This window comes from Trifolium pratense, linkage group LG1 (genome assembly GCF_020283565.1).
Source record: "Trifolium pratense cultivar HEN17-A07 linkage group LG1, ARS_RC_1.1, whole genome shotgun sequence".
Classification (NCBI taxonomy): Eukaryota; Viridiplantae; Streptophyta; class Magnoliopsida; order Fabales; family Fabaceae; genus Trifolium; species Trifolium pratense.
This window is the reverse complement of record NC_060059.1, coordinates 50,073,609-50,091,331: the sequence shown is the minus strand read 5'-3', so window position 1 is coordinate 50,091,331 and position 17,723 is coordinate 50,073,609. Positions and strand designations below refer to the sequence as shown.

The following is a 17,723-nucleotide window of genomic DNA, read 5'->3' as shown; positions in this document are numbered from 1 at the left end:
ATGGTATCAGAGCGATACCCAAGGGATGAAGACGAAGATTCCGCTGCCGATTTCGATTCAGCCATTGAGAAAGACGAAGATCTTTCTCGTGATGCAGCTATGGAGGTTTCTGCATCAGGAATTCAACCTTCAACCCTCTGCAATCACATCATTTTCGGCAATTTCGGGAATTCAGATTTTACTACCATTCAATCTCCTTTGATCACTCCAATCGAGCCAACAATTGATGGATTTTCCATAAAGATTGGCAAGATAACATGTATTCTTGCGGATTCATGTTGCAGCATTGTCGAGGAATCTGCGTTCCAAGAATCTGAGTTTGCCGCTTCGGAAGACGAAGAGAAATCGAAGAATCTTGATTCTGAAGTTGTGGCTTCTGAAGCAATCAAGGGATTGAACCACAACGAATCTGAATTTCGCGTTTCTGCAGAAATCAAACAATCAGAGAATCAGGTCAAAGGTAGAGTTCCGTTACGATCTGTTTACGGCGTTGCCGCCATAAGGCTTTTCGCTTCTTGGTTCTATGTCGGAAAACAGAAACAACAAATCAGTAGCACCACAATCAACAACCAGGTTTGGCTTTTCGAACTACATGATGAGTGCATCGTCGATTTTGATCCCGGTGGAATTATGTTAGTGATTTCCAGTTCTGCTACTATGCTCTCTATTATGTCAATTTTCGATTCAATTTCACTCTTTCCCTTCGATCCCGGTGGAACTTTCCTATGTCAAATTGGTCTTTGTTTTCTGTTTGGTTTCTGTTTTCCAAACTCATACTAAGTATTCCCTTACTATGAGTTTGAGGGAGGCTATCACAATATAGGGGTCAGCTCTGTAAGATGGTTCAAGTTTTGGTTATGCAACATTGTTCAAGATTGATTGATGGTAGTTATGACTTCAATACCTTTGGAAGCATACTTGTGTGTTTGTGATGATTAGTTGTTATTTGCCTCAATTGTGAAATTGAATGAATTCTTAGAATCAATGAATAAGTGTAGACTTTGTTGTAAATGAAGTAAAGTCACAATTTCTTGTGGATTTCTTTTACCTGGTTCTGTTCTGTGCAAGACTGGTTTATGGGTCCAAGTCTTATGTGATTTGTTTTCTCAATTTGATTAGAATGTTGTGAGTATGGATATAACCTCTTGAGTAGCAGATTGGTTATAATGCTCATGGTTTTTGTTGCTTACTAGTAATTTGTTTGTGTCACTGCTACTATAATTTTGGCTGCTCAATTTGGTAAAGACTTTTTGGAAGTCAACATGTTACCTTCTCCTGATTTGCCTGTGTTGATATCCTGGTTTGGTTTCACACTGTTAAATGTCTATAATTGGGTTATTTGAATCAAGCTATGTCTGAGATTGGAATGTCATCTATGCAATTTTATGATTCTTGCTTGCTCAAAGTAAATGTGGAGATGGTTAAAGTGGATTGTTGCTTAAAGTGGAATGTCATCTATGGAAGCTTTGGATGTAGTAATTGGTTCTCTGGATGTTCATATGTGGGAGTTCCTTTTGCTGTTTTGGAGTTGGTAATCTATCATCATGATTAGTTTACTGCTACAGTTTGAAATTGTTTGGATTTGGTTTGGTGGAGCATTGCTTAAACCTATACTATATGGAGGAATTACTTGGATTTTAGTAGCACAAGGCACTGTAAGTGTTGTTGGCCTTTGTAGTTTATGAGTGGTTTATTGGAGTTGCATACCATTGATAATTCCCTGTTTTGGAATGGTTGCTGATACTATCCTCCTGCAAGTTTGATTTGCTCACATCAGAATTTGTGAAGGTTTGACTTTTGAGGCTATTGGTGCAAATTCAAACAAAGCACTTTCATTGGAGATTATCATAACATAATGTTTTTTTGTTACACGAAAGTTTGAGAACCACATGTAATTCAAACTCAAATTGGAAAACTTTCTAATGTTGAGTTTGAGGGAGGTTGTTAAGAATATAGATAGTTAGTTAATCAACTAGAGTTAGTTGATAGGTTACCAAGTTAGTTAGGAGGTTAGAAAGTTAGTTAGTGAGTTAGTTACTCCAAGTAGTCCTATAAATAAGCTACTCCATTGTACATTTTAATCATTCTTTTATCAATCTATATTCATTCAATATGAATTTCTATGAGTATCTTCCTCATGAATACTCTTATGCACTCTATCTTGCCGACATCTATGATCTTTATCCCTTCGACTCCATGATTCATAACAATTGATGTCGATCTTATATTCTTTCAATATTTGCCAACTTTAAATTTTTTCCGTGGAGTAGTAAAATAATTATTATAAGTGTCACTGTTACTTTATCCCCCACTTATTATAAAAACCTCCAACACCAATTGCAGATATTGAAAAAAAATTGTCGGATTAATAAATATGTTTAAAATATTTGTTATTTCTATATATTTACTCCTATAATTAGTTTAAAATGTTTGTTACTTCTATATCCTATAATTATTATATCATAAAAGCGAGAAAATATATTTATAATTATATTTTTCAATGTTAAACTAAATAGGAATATTTCTCTAAATAAATTATTAATGCATGTGTAAATTTGTAAAGAGTCCTATATTAAGGAGAAAAAAAATGAAAAAAGTTTTATAAATAGGAGCAAAAAGAATAATGAAAATATCCCTTTTAATTTCCTCAATATTTTTTTTAAAATTAAATACAAAAAATAAATCCTTTCATTTTTATTTTTTTTTGTTTTTATTTTTTGAAGACATTTTCTTTGTTGTTGTTGAATAAATGCACACACGGAAGATAACTTAAAGATTTGAGACTTTTCCAATCAATGGTGGCTTTCATATTTTGTTTTGGAAACACATGTAGCCTAAATATAAACTCCGTCGAATTATTGTATACGTCCAAAGAAAATATTGCTCGTTTTTTATTGACTGAATCAAATATTACTCCTTGAAGATTCAACCCTCGAAGCTTATAAATTGGAAAGAAGCATAGAGCAATTTTCATTCATTCATTCATACAAACAAACTTCAATTCAAAAAGAGATATAAACTAAATGGCTATTACCCGTGTTGCTCTATGCCTTAGCTTTGCATTCCTCTTCTATGGTATATTTTCTTTAAGCAACATTTTCTATAAGCTTAGTGAATTCATTTACTTTGTTAATTCTTCTTCATGTTTTTAATAAATTCATTTTGCTTATAAAACTACACATTCCCTATATTATACTCATTATCTTTTTTACTTATTGATCCCTATAAATATATCAAATTTTGTTTTTATTCCCTATAAACAATTTCAATAAATTTTGGCCTCTCAAGTATTTTCGTTCATTTTTTGTACTTGCTTTTTCATTCAACTCGCGTATATCATTCGAAATTTTTAAAAAATTTCCGCGGTCATATATTGTATATTATAGGAATCTCTCTCGCAAAAGTTTAATTTTTTTTAACAATAGATGAATTAAATATAATATTTTTAGTTTGTTGCGTTTAAAATTTTAGAAATAATTCATCTTATTTTAAAAAATTCAATTTTTTTTTAGAGAGGTTATTATAATATTATAAACAGGGAGACAAAAAAACCGTTAAAAAATGTGAAAGTACACAAGAGTTGATTTAAAAGTAGGGACCAAAAAATTATTTAACTCTAAATTATAATGTGCATGATTTTGTTTTTGTACGCAGCTGTTGGAGGAGCTACAGTGACATTCACAAATAGATGCGGATACACATTATGGCCAGCAACCCTAACCGGAGACCAAAAACCTCAACTATCAACAACAGGTTTTGAGTTAGCATCTGGAGCAACAAACACAATTGACCTTCCTTCTCCATGGTCTGGTCGATTTTGGGCTCGTACCGGATGTTCAAACAACAATGGAAAGTTTAGCTGTGCTACAGCCGATTGTGCTTCTGGTGAAGTAGAGTGCAAAGGTGCGGGTGGAAATCCACCGGCAACATTGATAGAAATAACAGTGGCATCAAATGGAGGACAAGATTTCTACGATGTAAGCAATGTTGACGGGTTCAATGTGCCGATGTCTGTAACTCCACAAGGTGGGAGTGGCGATTGCAAAGAATCTAGTTGTCCAGCGAATATCAACTCAGTGTGTCCTGCTGATCTTCAAATGAAAGGTTCCGATGGAAGTGTGATTGCTTGTAAGAGTGCTTGCTTGGCTTTTAATACAGATCAATATTGTTGCCGTGGAAGTTACAGTACCGCGGAGACATGCCCACCCACAAGTTACTCTCAGGTTTTTGAGGACCAATGTCCTGGTGCTTACAGCTATGCTTATGATGATAAGAGCAGCACTTTTACTTGCTCTGGTGGACCTAGCTATGCCATCACCTTCTGTCCTTAATTATATTAAAATGCTGGCTACCTTCTAAAAAACAGTTATGCTCTGTTTAAAATAAAATAGGTGGCTATAAACATAAACATGAATATAACCTAATTATGAATAAAATATCATGTGTTTTCTATTATTACATTGATGATGATAATGAATGACTTTGATTGTTTTTATGTTTAATGGAAGAATTTGATTTAACTTTTTTTAAAGACTTTTAGTGCATATTAAATCGATTAATGAATAGTTTCAATCCATCCATTATAGTAATTCAAATTCAAATCCACTCAATCTATCGATTTTGCCATCTTATTGTCAAGGCATATCCTATACACTTATATTAAGAAAAGGCATATCCTATTGTTCTCGCTAATGTTGTGAGACCTGACCGGTGATATTATGACTCGACAGAGAAGGTCTCTGGTCCTACATATCCCGAAGCGATCAGGCAATCAGAGCCACGTAGTTCCTGTTGATGATTCGGTCGTATAGTCTATTCTATGAGTATTTAGTGAAGGAACAACGAAACCCTCCTTAATGATTGTATGCCTATATATATAAGAGTCTCATGGGAGCAGTAGAAGGAGAGGTAGTTGAGGGAGTCATGGAGAGATTATAGGAAAGGTGGAGATCATGAGAGAGGAAGTAATACCATGTGTTCCTATTATTCCGAATATACATGTTTATCAATGACCTGGTTTATCCATATCCACTTGGGATAGGCGATCCACACCTTATCGGGCTTCTCGCCCCACGATTGTGACAAGCCCATTAAGTCTGGGGAACTCATCCAGTTCACCTATATACAAAGTTCCAAACAAATCTAATTTCCAACAGATTTTTTTATTGTTTATACAAATAATAAAATAAATACAACTATTTAAAAAAGAGTTTAATTGTTGTACACCGTCGGTGTAAAATTTTTTTACACATACATTCAATGACGTGTTGCCATATCATTTAATGAATGTGACACATCTTGTGTTTTTATGACCATACATGATGTGTCGGTATATTATTGGACGCATGTGCAAAATAACTTTACACTGACGGTGCATATAAATTAAATTCTTTAAAAAAATCTAAAGAGATTAAGGATTAATTAATTAGATAAGATCAACACCAAAGATTTACACTATCATTCTCTCGCAAGTGACCTACTCTAGTCCTCTATCAATGTGTAATAAGGTTTCTTTGATTTTTCACTATAACTATATTGTATGAATTACGTTTACAATAAAAAATTCTTTGAGCTAGCCTATCAATCCAAAATGACTTCAAAACTTATTTTAAAGCATCTTCATTAGTTTAAACATATATTATCCATATAATTTTGCTAGTTTGAAAAGCAATATTTCTCTACAATTTCTCTTATCCAAAAAACTTTGAAGATTTGTAAAAAGACCAATTACACTAATTTGAGGGGAGATGTGGATATTTATTAAGTGTGGGTTAAATCTTGCATAGGTTGAAAGAATTGAAGTTGAGCAACATATAAGTGAGAAAACTCATATTCAATGTCCTAAGATTTTGGGTGAGAATGTAATGTCAAAAGTCATGTATGTGACCCAGTGAGGCTCCCCACGGCCCATAAAGTCCTCAACTGTATTGAGACAAATCTTTGTGTTAGTAGAGGAGCAGACGTAGGAACAATTGATTGTGAACAAGTATAAAAATAAGTGTGTTCTTCTCTTTTTTTTTTTCTTTTTTTTTATTCATGGTTCTTTATGTTTGCTATCATGTCACGTCATTTTTCATGTTCAAATAGAAGTTAAATGTTTTGATAGAAAAAATAATATATTTTATTTAAAGAGAAATGCTTTTAAATTAATTAATTCAAAGGGAAAATAAACGGAAAATAAATTATTTTAATTTAAAGGGAAAATAATTTAAACATTAACACAATTCAAACTGCTTTTCTTGTTCCGGTAAATTCATAACATTCTTTTGAAAATCTTTTCAAAAACATTGTTTAGAACGAGAAAGGTAAATGTAGGAGAGAATGAAAAATTTCCTAGTGGAAACAATTTTTCGCCATATTTTATCTAGAGTCTGAACTTTAGATTACCGGAGTCTCTTTTCTATAAGAATCAGATGGTTAAAAAAAAATAAAAGAGTAAAAATACGATTGATTTTTTACTAGTTCTGAATCCAACCCGGTTGATACCGTGTGTCCCTCACTCGTGAGCTTTTTCACCTTTGCTTGTAATATATTTAATCCACTATAAATTTACAATCGACCAAATTACGGATGCAGATTTGCTGCTGTGTGATTTACCACAATTTTCACACAGTTGTTAATCTTGACCGTTGATTATAGATCAGACAGTTCAAATTAATGCAATTATAAAATAACTGAAAACAATCTCAGCTGTACATTCTTGATCGGACAGCTGTGGTGTAAAACTGTGTGAAAATTGTGTTAAATCACACAGCTACTCATATACTTATTAAATTACTTGGATATTATTAAATTATAAGAAGTATTTTTTTTTTGTTTACAATGTTGGCAATAAAGATCGAACTTAGGATGTCATGCATACTACCCAAAATGTATTTATAATTATATTTTTCAATTTTTCAAAAAATAATTATATTTTTCAGTGTTAAATTAAATATGGATATTTGAGTAAATAAATTTTCAATGCTTGTGTAAATTTGTAAAGAGACTTATATTAAGAAGAACTATTTTTTCAAAGGATTTTAAAAATAGGGCCTCTTTGTTTTCTTTTTCTTTTTTTTTTTTGACTAAAAAAAAATAGGGCCTCTTTCTCAATAATTAAATTAAATCATTTTTTTTTTGTTGGTGTTTAATAAATGCACACGGAAAATAACTTCCTACATTTGTGACTTTTCCGATCCATAGTGGCAAGTGGCTTCATATTTTTGTTTTGGAAACAAATGTAGGCTAACTATAAACTCCATCTAATTGTTGCATACGTCGAAAGAAAATACTGCTCATTTTTTATTGACTGAATCAAATATTACTCCTTGAAGAATATTCAACCCTCGAAGCTTATAAATTGGCAAGAAGGATAGAACAATTTTCATATCCTACAAACAAACTACAATTCAAAAAAGAGATATAAATGGCTATTACCCGTGTTGCTCTCTGCCTTAGTTTTGCATTCCTCTTCTATGGTATGTATATTTCCTTTCAACTACATTTTCTAATTACTTCATTTGTCTTTTATTATAGAAATATTGAACAAAAAAAATATGTGTATTAAGAAAAATTGTTGAAGTAATAAATTTTATTATGTGCATATATGATTTTGTTTTTGTATGTAGTGGTTGGAGGAGCTACGGTGACATTCACGAATAGATGCAGATACACAGTATGGCCAGGAACCCTAACCGGAGACCAAAAGCCTCAACTATCAAGCACAGGTTTTGTGTTGGCACCCGGAGCAACCAACTCGATTAACCTTCCTTCTCCATGGTCAGGTCGATTTTGGGCACGAACTGGATGTTCAAACAACAATGGTAGGGTTAGTTGTGCTACAGCCGATTGTGCTTCTGGTCAAGTGGAGTGCAAAGGTGCTGGCGCCATTCCACCGGCAACATTGGTAGAAATAACGGTAGCATCAAATGGAGGACAAGATTTCTATGATGTCAGCAACGTTGATGGGTTCAACGTGCCAATGTCTGTAACTCCACAAGGTGGGAGTGGAGCTTGCAAATCCTCTAGTTGTCCAAGGAATATCAACACCGTGTGTCCGAGTGAACTTCAATTGAAAGGTTCTGATGGGAGCGTTATTGCTTGTAAGAGTGCTTGCTTGGCTTTTAATACAGATCAATATTGTTGCCGTGGAAGATACAATACCGCGGCGACATGCCCACCCACAAATTACTCTAAGATTTTTAAGAACCAATGCCCTGATGCTTACAGCTATGCTTATGATGACAAGAGCAGCACTTTCACTTGCTCTGGTAGACCTAGCTATGCCATCACCTTCTGTCCTTAATTGAAATTCTACCTTCTAAAAAACAGTTATGCTCTGTTTAAATAACCTTAAATATGAATAAAATATCATGTATTTTCAATTATTGAATTGGTGATAATGACATATCCTATATACAAATTTGATGATTGTTTAATGGAAGAATTTGATTTACTTTTCCTGTATAATTACTTACAACATTCGAATCGTTATCTTGATTCAAATCACAACATTCAGTAAGATACAAAAACAAGAGCAAATTCAGAGTTCAGTTTTAACGATATGATTCGAATGTTATCTTGATTTGAATCATCACATACAAACATAGACTACCTTGGAACACTATATATATATAATTAGAATCATGCACTTACAAAAACTTTAAATCATGTTAAGTGCAAGCATAATTTGTACTTATTTTATAGCATTTTCGTCATTAGCTTAAGGGTGCATTTGTTTAAAAAAAAGTGATGTTTTTTTTTGTATTTTTAAAAATGATTTTTATGATAACTTAATTAAAAATACTTAAATTTATTTTAAATTCATCTTTTTATAAATTAAAAGAGTGATTTGGACATTCAATTTATTGTAGTACTTTATATTTAAGGACGGTGCTTTGGACTTATCGGTTAAATTAAATAAACACACGTGTCAAAAAATTAAGTCCAATTACTTGTGTCTAACCTTGGGAAAGGTACCGTAGCAATTAAACAGAAAAGCCGGAAAACAACACGGAGAAAATGGATAAATCGGTAAAATTAGCAAATGAGTTGCAAAGAATTGATTTTACTCGACGCAGAGGCTCCAAAAGGCAGCTTCAACTAGAATCGATTTTGAAAAGGAGAATCACGTTTTTATTTGATTGTCAAACATCCTTCCTACACCACAAAATCACGTTTGATGTTCCAAACACACGTCCATGGCTGCTAAACACTAAACCAAACAGTCGCGTAAGCTTATTCACAAAAATGTGACCACAAACAATACAATTAGTCAAACACAAACAAACTATATACATGCATAACTTTTTGAAACCTAAATTTGGTAAAAAGAATAATCCTAGTTCTCGACCGGTCCAAAAGTAATCTCAGTTCTCAGTTGAACCAGTTTGGCTTACTGGTCCAATCATACAATAAAAATACTTCTTTCGTACTAAAATATAAGTTGTTTTCACAATATTACACAAATTAAAAAATGTAGTAATTTTGTATAGAAAAGAGAAATTATAAGTTAGTTTGTAAAATTATCCTTTATTAATTGTATAAGAAAGATAAATTGAAGAATTAAAAGGAAAATAATATTACCTTTGTCCCTAATTATAAGATCTTGTTTGACAAAATTGTACTATTCATTTATCTTGTTTTGACCGTATTTTTTTAATAATATATAAATATAAATATTAGCATATAAGATCTTGTTATTTTGTTTTGATGAGTATTTTCAAAATATTAAGTTTTTATAATTTTTACTAATAGACAATTAAAGATATTAGTGATAAAAATTGTGCATTCACGTACGTGCAGTGCTTAAATATGATCTTATAATTAAGGACGGGGTAGTAAATAGTTAAGGATATAATATAAAAAGTAGCATTAAATATTTCATTGGTATTATAAAGTGGCTTATAACTTAGTACTACACAAAGAGCAACTTATAATCTAGTAGTACACAAAGAGCGTTAAATTGCTTGTTCATTGTTGTCCTGTAGTCTCTCCGGCCTCTTTTTTATGCCAAAATTCTGTTTTGCGCACTTATTAAGGAGTAGTTTTTTTGTCTTAATTTCATATGATATTTCTATTGAAAATAGTAAAATGACCGTATAATTTGCATTAGAACTCTATAATTATGTTAAAAAAGTAGAACAATTAATGAGGGTACTTTTGGAAGAATTAGTAACACTAAATAAAGTTGATTTTAGTAATTTTTGCTTATATTTAAGGTCAAATTTTTTTGTTGACTTTTGTTGCACACCAATAATAGCATTCAAGCACTTATTTTCCAACTCACTAGCTACTACTCAACCCACACGGCACGTAACATATTAATTTTGTTTTTGTTTATTCAGTCCCATACCAATAGGACGTTCCAATATAATGTGATCTAATGCTAACTTTTTCTACGATAGTAATACTACCTTAAATGTGTAATATGCCGTTGGTCATCAAACACCTATAAAATATTCGTATTGTGCTTGACCACAAAAAAAAAAAAAAAAATACTTGTATTATGAAAAAGGTGGAATGAGTAGCTCAATTGATTAGCTAGTTGAGTTAAGAATTAAAGAGTTGCAAGTCCAGAGTTTAAGTCGAGAAAAACAACATGTTCAAACTTTAAAATATAAAATTTGATTTTGTTTTGATAAATTTCGTGTCATCTTTTTATTTTAAGATTCCCCCTGTAAAATTTATTTGACTTTTAAAAATGATAGACCGACATTGCAAATTGGTGCTAGAAAGTCATCCTGAAGTAACTCTTGTAAAATCATTTGAGGCGTCGATCAGAGGGTTATTAGTTGGTAATTCAAACCTGTTATACAGCTGTAAGTGGGTTTATATAGGTAGTTATAGTTAGCATAACTATTTTGTTGTTTGTTAGTTCAGTTACTTGCATAACAAGTAACAAAGTGTACAATGTACACTTTCCCCCAAATGGTTTTAACCCCTCTCTAGCACGTTGGGTGCCTTAAACAATGGTGATTATCACCCCTTCATCATAACGGGCAGTTTTTCCTGTTGTTTTGGTGAAAAACCGCCCATTTTTAGGTAGATTTATCATTTTTATAGTAATTTTTCGGCTCAATGGTTGTTTGCGGAAAAAGCCGTTTTTTGGCTCATCGATGTAAACTTTCTGCCTGGTAGTTGTCTCTTATGTTCGTATTGCAGATAGTAATTGTTAATGTTTAATTGTGTTTCCATTCCTTTTTACCTGATTGGTGGTGGAAATGGTGGTTTTGATCATAGATGTCAAATTCATTTTCATTCCTCTGCATTGCAGGTGTTATGGCTGGGAATGAAGATGAAATCTTGATGGATCCCCGCGTCGAGTATGTTAGGTTGGGTTTTGAACCAAACAAAAGGTACCATCTTGTGTTACTCCGGAGACGACATCGACGAGGAAGACTTGTTTGTTGAAATAGAGGATCCTTCTGAGGATAACTGCGAGTTGAGGGCTCATTCTCCTCGACATCTAATTTGTATGCAATGAAGAGAAATCGTGACATAAAAGCAGCGAAAAATTTTAAAAAAATAAAAAATAAAACCGATTCCCCTGTACTGGATTACGAATGTAATAAGAATCAGTGAATGTAATTGTTACCTCTTGAAGTGCAGAAAAGAGTTTCGATCACAACAAAGCAACATAGCAAAACCTCTACTCGTTCAGACGAACAGTTCTCCTCTTGTTCCCGGTGCTAGCCAAGCGATCAGAGGTTATGGAGAGTGTGCGTTTTTGTTCTTTTCAAAACGTGAGTAACCTTTGACTTCAGCTCAAAGGTTCTATTTATAGAACCGCTTGTGTGCTCTGCAAGCCAGGTGATCACTACTTAATGTAAATTTGCTGGAGATTTTAGGCGTCAAGGACATGTAGCTGATGCCTAAAAGGTTAATCCAATACGAGCAAGCTCGCCCTCATACAGACGAACACCATCATTTTCCTTGAAGATTTTGCTGAAAATTTGCATTTTTGTAATTTCTATTGTGGTCCTTAGATCGAAAACAACAATTCAAATTTGAATGAACATTTGATCTTCTGTGATCGTAACTGTTGATACTGATGGTATATAAAGGTATTTGGAGGGATTTTACAAACACCATTGATATTTAATCTTCTCCTTTCCTTCCTATTTTTTGGTTCTTGTCCTCTTAAATAGCAAGGAAAGTTTGTAGTCGTTCTAGACTGGAAGGAAAGCTCTTGTTTTCATCATCCTTCTTCAAAACTCATTCTCGATCTTACTAGTGAATAATTTTTGTTTTTTCCACCCTGGTATTTCTGGTATTTGTGCATGTTTCAATGTGTTTAATCTTTTGATTTATTTCTAAACTTCTAACTTTGAGTTTATTTCCCGGAGGATAAGGGTGATTTTAACCTTATTTAAGGGGCAGTTTTTTTTGTTCTTTTGGTGAAAAACCGCCCATTTTTAGGTAGATTTATCGTTTGATTTTTTTTTAGTAATTTTTTGGCTCGATGGTTGTTTGTGGGAGACGTTGGTTTTTGGCAGTCATCGAAGTAAACTTTGTGCCTGGTGGTTGTCTCTTATGTTTGTTGTGCAAGCGATTGTTAATGTTGAATTGTGTTTCCATGCCCTTTTACTTGATTGGTGGTGTTTTGATCATTGATGTCGAATTCATTTTCATTCCTCTACATTTCAGGTATTATTGCTGGAAACGAAGATGAGCCCTCGATGGAAATGCACGTCGAGAATGTGTTAGTTTGGGTTTTGAACTAAACAAAAGGTACCATTTTGCGTTATTCCGGAGACGACGTCTATGAGGAAGACTTGTTTGTTGAAATAGAGGATCCTTCCGAGGATAACTGGGAATTAAGGGCTCATATACCTCGACAACTAATTTGTATGTAATATACTAGTGGCAATATCCCAGTGTACAAGATTGTTTTCAAAGAGATGGGATATAGATTTCCCTTCTTTTCATTTCAGGTTGATATCTTCTGCCGATTTAGGTTAGCTCATAAAGTGTCAGAGTTAATGTCAAATTGTATTGTAAATCTTTTTATAATGATATGAGATATACATTTGTTTTCTTAAAGAAAAAAACTATCTAAATTTTTTATTGTGTAGTCTTTTAATTTTCTACTGCAGAACTGCATTTCAGTGCAATGCTTTTGTTACTTTAGTGCTGAATAGTTTTCCCTGCATATACACTCCTGATATACAAGATCCAAATTTCTATAAAATGAAATAGATATATGTTAAAAGTAACATGAAACATATACATAAACACTTTAAAACGATTACTTCTAATTTAAGTAGATGGATTAGCTTCTTCTTGACTTGTTTTTAACCTGCAACTTGTTCGATTATGATTATGTTCTCAACACATTTGGCATGATCACCTTTTTCGATGAGACACGATTCATTGCAACTTTAGACTACTTTTGATTCTTTTAGATTGAGACACTCTAACATATCATACTTTTGTCGTACTTTAGTTTCAGATATTATTGGATCTCTAATATTTAAATTCAAAAGTGCTTCGGAATCACTCATTAGCATTTTCCTTTAATTTATTGGATATTGTTAATTTCTAAAGTAGTATGCCTATAAACTTTCAAGAAGCGGGAATGGCTATTTCCTATTTGTGCAAATGCAAGTGAAAAACCAAAGCACATAACAGAATAAAAAAAATCCCCACTTGTTGTAACAACATAGCAGGAACCTTGAAGAACAAACAACCAGTGCCAGAAACTAGACCGAAAAGGCGGCAACACAGACACAACCCACACACCAACAGGCTATATCTAAAAACAGTTGATTCTGTCAAAAAGACAACAACTAGCCCCAGCACCTACAAACACCTCCTCAGAACTCCTTACAAAACAAAGCACACTCTAAAATAAAGCACAACAAACAAGCAAAGTGCACAGCAGACCGAAATCCTGCTGCATAAACCAGAAGCAAAATAAGGCAAGCAAGACGGCACACAAGGTCACAAACCAGCACAAAAAAAGGTACAACAACCCAAGATAGATGTCAACAACAAAACCAAACAAACCTCAGCCATCTTTAGATAAAGTGATTTATCTAGCCATACAATTCAAAGATCCCAACTGCACTCTTAAAACAAGCACAGGCTTTTTTCCGATCTTCCAAGGAACCAACGCCAGGCCAACACCTTGGTTTTATTCACCACGGTATTTGTTGAAAATATGTCATTCCTAGCCTTTCGATCAATACTCCCCCTAGTCTCATATATAAGCAACAAATGACTTTTTAGATTTATTGAAAAAAGAATGTATCTAACATTCTAACCCACTTTTCCTCCATACACACACCAGACCCAATTAAAGTATTAAAAGAAGTGAAAAGTCAGGTGGGTGGGTTGATAAGAACGAGACCCGACCATCTAAACACCCTATACCAAATGTCACTCGCAGAGCTACAGTATAGCATTAGGTGAATGGTGTTTCCTAGTGACAATTTGCACAGCGCACAACTTGTCAACGCCATGTGCAGAATAACACTCCTGGAAAAATTTGATCTCATAGCGATTCTATCAAGAAGAAATTGTCACGACATAAATATTAAACCTGGCCTTCTATAAAAAAAATGGAAAATAATTAAAACTCAAATGTCAAAAGCAAGAATAGTTGGTTAATGGTTTGTTCCTCTATTTTCTCAAAAAAATGTCTCATAAAAATAGATTCTTTGACCAAACCTAAGTAATAATAACCCATGAGTATGCCTAAGTGATCAACATAAAATTCCCTAAATTGAAAAGGCATTAAAAAAATTAATGTTTCTGCATAAAACGGAAGCCTTTCAATCCAAATTCTTTCTTGAGAGAGTAATATAACAAATTAGGTGGAGTTAACTGTATGTTGATGCAAGAAGACTTACCTTTGATGTAATCGGTGAATAGCAGCATCTCCCAAAAGTTGGAATTAGTGGCTAGAACAAACAAACATACATGACAGTTTGTCCTCAAAATACAAGTTAAGCTAAAACATGTAGATCAAGCTATAAGTGAAAACATGTTACCTTATTGCATCAAATTTAAGTAGAAATTAAAGTGAGATCCACATTGATTTCACCCAATAACAATGTAAGTGTTAGAGAGAGTGTTGGAAATAACACTCAGTCAAAAAAATTAACAATCAACAAAACAGAATAAATTATTAAAAGGTTTACATAACCATTTCAAAAAGAACTGACGGAGCATGATGACTAAGCTATCTATTATAACATCACTAAACAACACCTTCACTCTTGCATCCAGAAATTAGAGAAACATGGATTGATAAATCAGGAAAAAAAAAATAACAGAACCACAAAGAGATCACAATGAGGTCAACAGTAAGATTTTGGGCAATGGCAAATAAAACAGATAACAATAGCAATGAAATAAACAAAAACAATAGTGATCATCCGGCAATCATTATGTCCTTACAATTGTCACTTTAATAAGAAGATGCAATGGGAATAATAAGAGTTAATAACGAACCACCAAAACGAAAGAAAACATAGGAAATAAACAAAGTTCTGCTGGAGTCTAAGAAAAAATGACTTCCCCATTGTTTAATAATAATTATTAACCTAAATTATTAGAACACCAAGTTATTGTGTGATCTGCCACTGTTAGAACACCACAATCTTTGACGTTTTGGGGTCAATGCTCTCAATGGTGAATTGATCCATCGGTATCCTCCTCGTTATCCTTTTGTTGTGAGTACGGAATGGAAGAAAAGCAATGAAACCCGCAATGGCTACTGAATAACCTCCTTTGACTTTATCAATAATAAAGCCTTTTACCTTTGTATTCGTTCGCCAAATCTTGTTCAGTTTCAACCATGCTCGGTTTTGTCTGAATCTTCGTGGAAGAAGAAGATGCGGTTCACCAGCCACTACATCAGTGGATCCCACCAAATCATTAAACTTGGAGGCTGCTGTCTCTCTGGTCAGTGATTCTCCGGCAACTAGATCCATGAATAATTTCTCCAAATTCTTCTTTCTGATCTGTGATTCCCCGGCCACTCGATCCAAGAATCCCACCTTATTCTCAAACCTAGTGATGGCTTGGTTGATTGGCACTCTTGTAAGCTCATCTTGCATACAAGTTCTGGGGGTCCCAGTTCCCGCATCCACCAAGAACTTGTCTTCCCCTAAGCGTAAAACTTGAGCTTGTAAGGCCTTTCCATTGGATAAGAATAAACTTGAATTACATCTTGGAAATAATCGGTTCAAATAGATGCTCATTGTAAGCTTGTTTTCCTCCTCCTCCTCCTGTCCTACTGATTAGAAGAATCTAGCAGCGCCACGAAATGGACCTAATCAATGCAATAGTACTATTGATTATTAAAGGATTAATATTATGAAATTAAATGAATAACAAAAAAAAAAGTCAGGGGCAATCATCATTTTCTTATAAGATGAGATTGGCTTCAGGGACGGATCCACACTTAGGCAGGGGCAATCACCTTTTTATTATAAGATGAGATTGGTTGCTTTTAAAAAAATAAGAATAAGAAATCCATAAGATAAAGAAAAAACAAGAATACACATAACCTAAAACACATTGCCAGGAAAAGTAGGAAATGGCGACAGCACATGATATACAGACGGAGAAACAAAACAGCACCAAAGGAACAAAAACAATACAAAGATGAAATTGTAAAATCTTACCTCTATGGATTCGACAAATTAGGTTTAATTTGTTTTGTAAAGCAAAGTATTATTAAGGAAATCTATACTACCAAAACAAGAGATTACAAACTTCTAAATATATAGAAGAGGCACAGAAGCCATACAAATAGACCAAAACCCACTAAAAGCATGACCAGAAAGAAAATACCCCACCAAAACGGAAGCAACAAGAGTTAACTAAGAACAGAACAAGAAAATACCCCAAGACTGCACCACACAGATACAAACAAACAAACAAACAAACAAACAAATGGCGGGCACTCAAAAACCACAGACAAACCACCAACTAATATCGACTCTCTAGGATCAAAACTGCACCTATATACTACACCACATAACAGCATGACACGCGACACACAAAAAACACCAAAACTCTGGCAGAACATTGCACCTACACCTGAAAATAGTCAGCTTATCTTGGATATTCGGCAACAATTTAAACTCGAATAAATCACCAAATTAGTCCTTGATTTTGTAGGACACTCTCAAATAGGTCTCGGAGATTATGAGTATTTCAAAAAGGTCTCGAACTCTATTAAAGTGTTATGTTGGTCCCTATATTTAACCACTTACTATCAATTAAATCTCTAGATTTTAACAACTTTGTATTAATTTCATAATTTGGTCCAAGTTTACAACTTAGTACGAGCTTAGTCCCTGTGTTTCTATCTTCCTCTAATCACAACAGAGGGGCACCAATTCTAACACATAATCACCATATTGCATCTAGAGCCCAAACACATACATATACAGTTAATTGAGAATTGGAAAATCAAAATCCAGCAACATCCCAAAGAGAGAAAGAAGAAAAAAAAAGGACAGAAAAAATGAGTGTCAAGGGTTTGATTCCATAATAACACAGTCAATTTCAGAAGGTTTTAAACCCTAATTCCCAAAACTAAAATCGGAGAAGATTCAAATATTTTGAATCATGACATAAGACATTGAAAAGCAAAGAGAATCGAGAAAGATTGAAAATACCTTGAAAACGAAAGATGTCCCGCGCGTAGAGAGAAGCACAAACGTGATATATGGAGTTATATTATTTTTTATTTATTTTTTTGAGAAAATGGAGCTTTTTTT

At 33.5% G+C, this 17,723-nt stretch overlaps 4 protein-coding genes across 5 annotated transcripts; 3 read left to right on the top strand and 1 right to left on the bottom strand.

Moving 5' to 3' along the window:
- Positions 1-780, top strand: LOC123895806. Its single transcript, XM_045946292.1, has one exon. The coding sequence runs from the start codon at positions 1-3 to the stop codon at positions 778-780; it is 780 nt and encodes a 259-aa protein (XP_045802248.1).
- Positions 781-2,950: 2,170 nt separating this feature from the next.
- On the top strand, positions 2,951-4,502 carry LOC123902849 (thaumatin-like protein 1b). The gene is made up of 2 exons (XM_045952651.1): positions 2,951-3,075; positions 3,655-4,502. The coding sequence occupies exons 1-2, from the start codon at positions 3,024-3,026 to the stop codon at positions 4,329-4,331; spliced, it is 729 nt and encodes a 242-aa protein (XP_045808607.1). The 5' UTR covers positions 2,951-3,023; the 3' UTR covers positions 4,332-4,502.
- A 2,777-nt stretch (positions 4,503-7,279) lies between these two features.
- On the top strand, positions 7,280-8,420 carry LOC123923908 (thaumatin-like protein 1b). Its single transcript, XM_045976660.1, has 2 exons — positions 7,280-7,460; positions 7,611-8,420. Exons 1-2 carry the CDS (start codon positions 7,409-7,411, stop codon positions 8,285-8,287), a joined length of 729 nt encoding a protein of 242 aa, XP_045832616.1. The 5' UTR covers positions 7,280-7,408; the 3' UTR covers positions 8,288-8,420.
- A 6,917-nt stretch (positions 8,421-15,337) lies between these two features.
- LOC123903014 (ribosomal protein S1, mitochondrial-like) lies at positions 15,338-17,723 on the bottom strand. Of its 2 annotated transcripts, none has more exons than XM_045952865.1 (2): positions 17,622-17,723; positions 15,338-16,264 (listed from the first exon to the last, which is right to left on the bottom strand). In XM_045952865.1, the coding sequence occupies exon 2, from the start codon at positions 16,191-16,193 to the stop codon at positions 15,576-15,578; it is 618 nt and encodes a 205-aa protein (XP_045808821.1). In that variant the 5' UTR covers positions 16,194-16,264; positions 17,622-17,723; the 3' UTR covers positions 15,338-15,575. The 2 variants fall into 2 exon arrangements, with proteins under 2 accessions (XP_045808821.1, XP_045808822.1); XM_045952866.1 differs by lacking the exon at positions 17,622-17,723 and adding an exon at positions 16,620-17,557.

Bases quoted from the DNA above. Each gene is read 5' to 3' on its own strand.
- LOC123895806 (XM_045946292.1), top strand. From the start codon at position 1: ATGGTATCAGAGCGATACCCAAGGGATGAAGACGAAGATTCCGCTGCC.
- LOC123902849 (XM_045952651.1), top strand. From the start codon at position 3,024: ATGGCTATTACCCGTGTTGCTCTATGCCTTAGCTTTGCATTCCTCTTC. The intron at 3,076-3,654 runs GTATATTTTCTT...TTTTGTACGCAG, and splicing joins CTTTGCATTCCTCTTCTATG to CTGTTGGAGGAGCTACAGTG.
- LOC123923908 (XM_045976660.1), top strand. From the start codon at position 7,409: ATGGCTATTACCCGTGTTGCTCTCTGCCTTAGTTTTGCATTCCTCTTC. The intron at 7,461-7,610 runs GTATGTATATTT...TTTTGTATGTAG, and splicing joins TTTTGCATTCCTCTTCTATG to TGGTTGGAGGAGCTACGGTG.
- LOC123903014 (XM_045952865.1), bottom strand. From the start codon at position 16,193: ATGAGCATCTATTTGAACCGATTATTTCCAAGATGTAATTCAAGTTTA.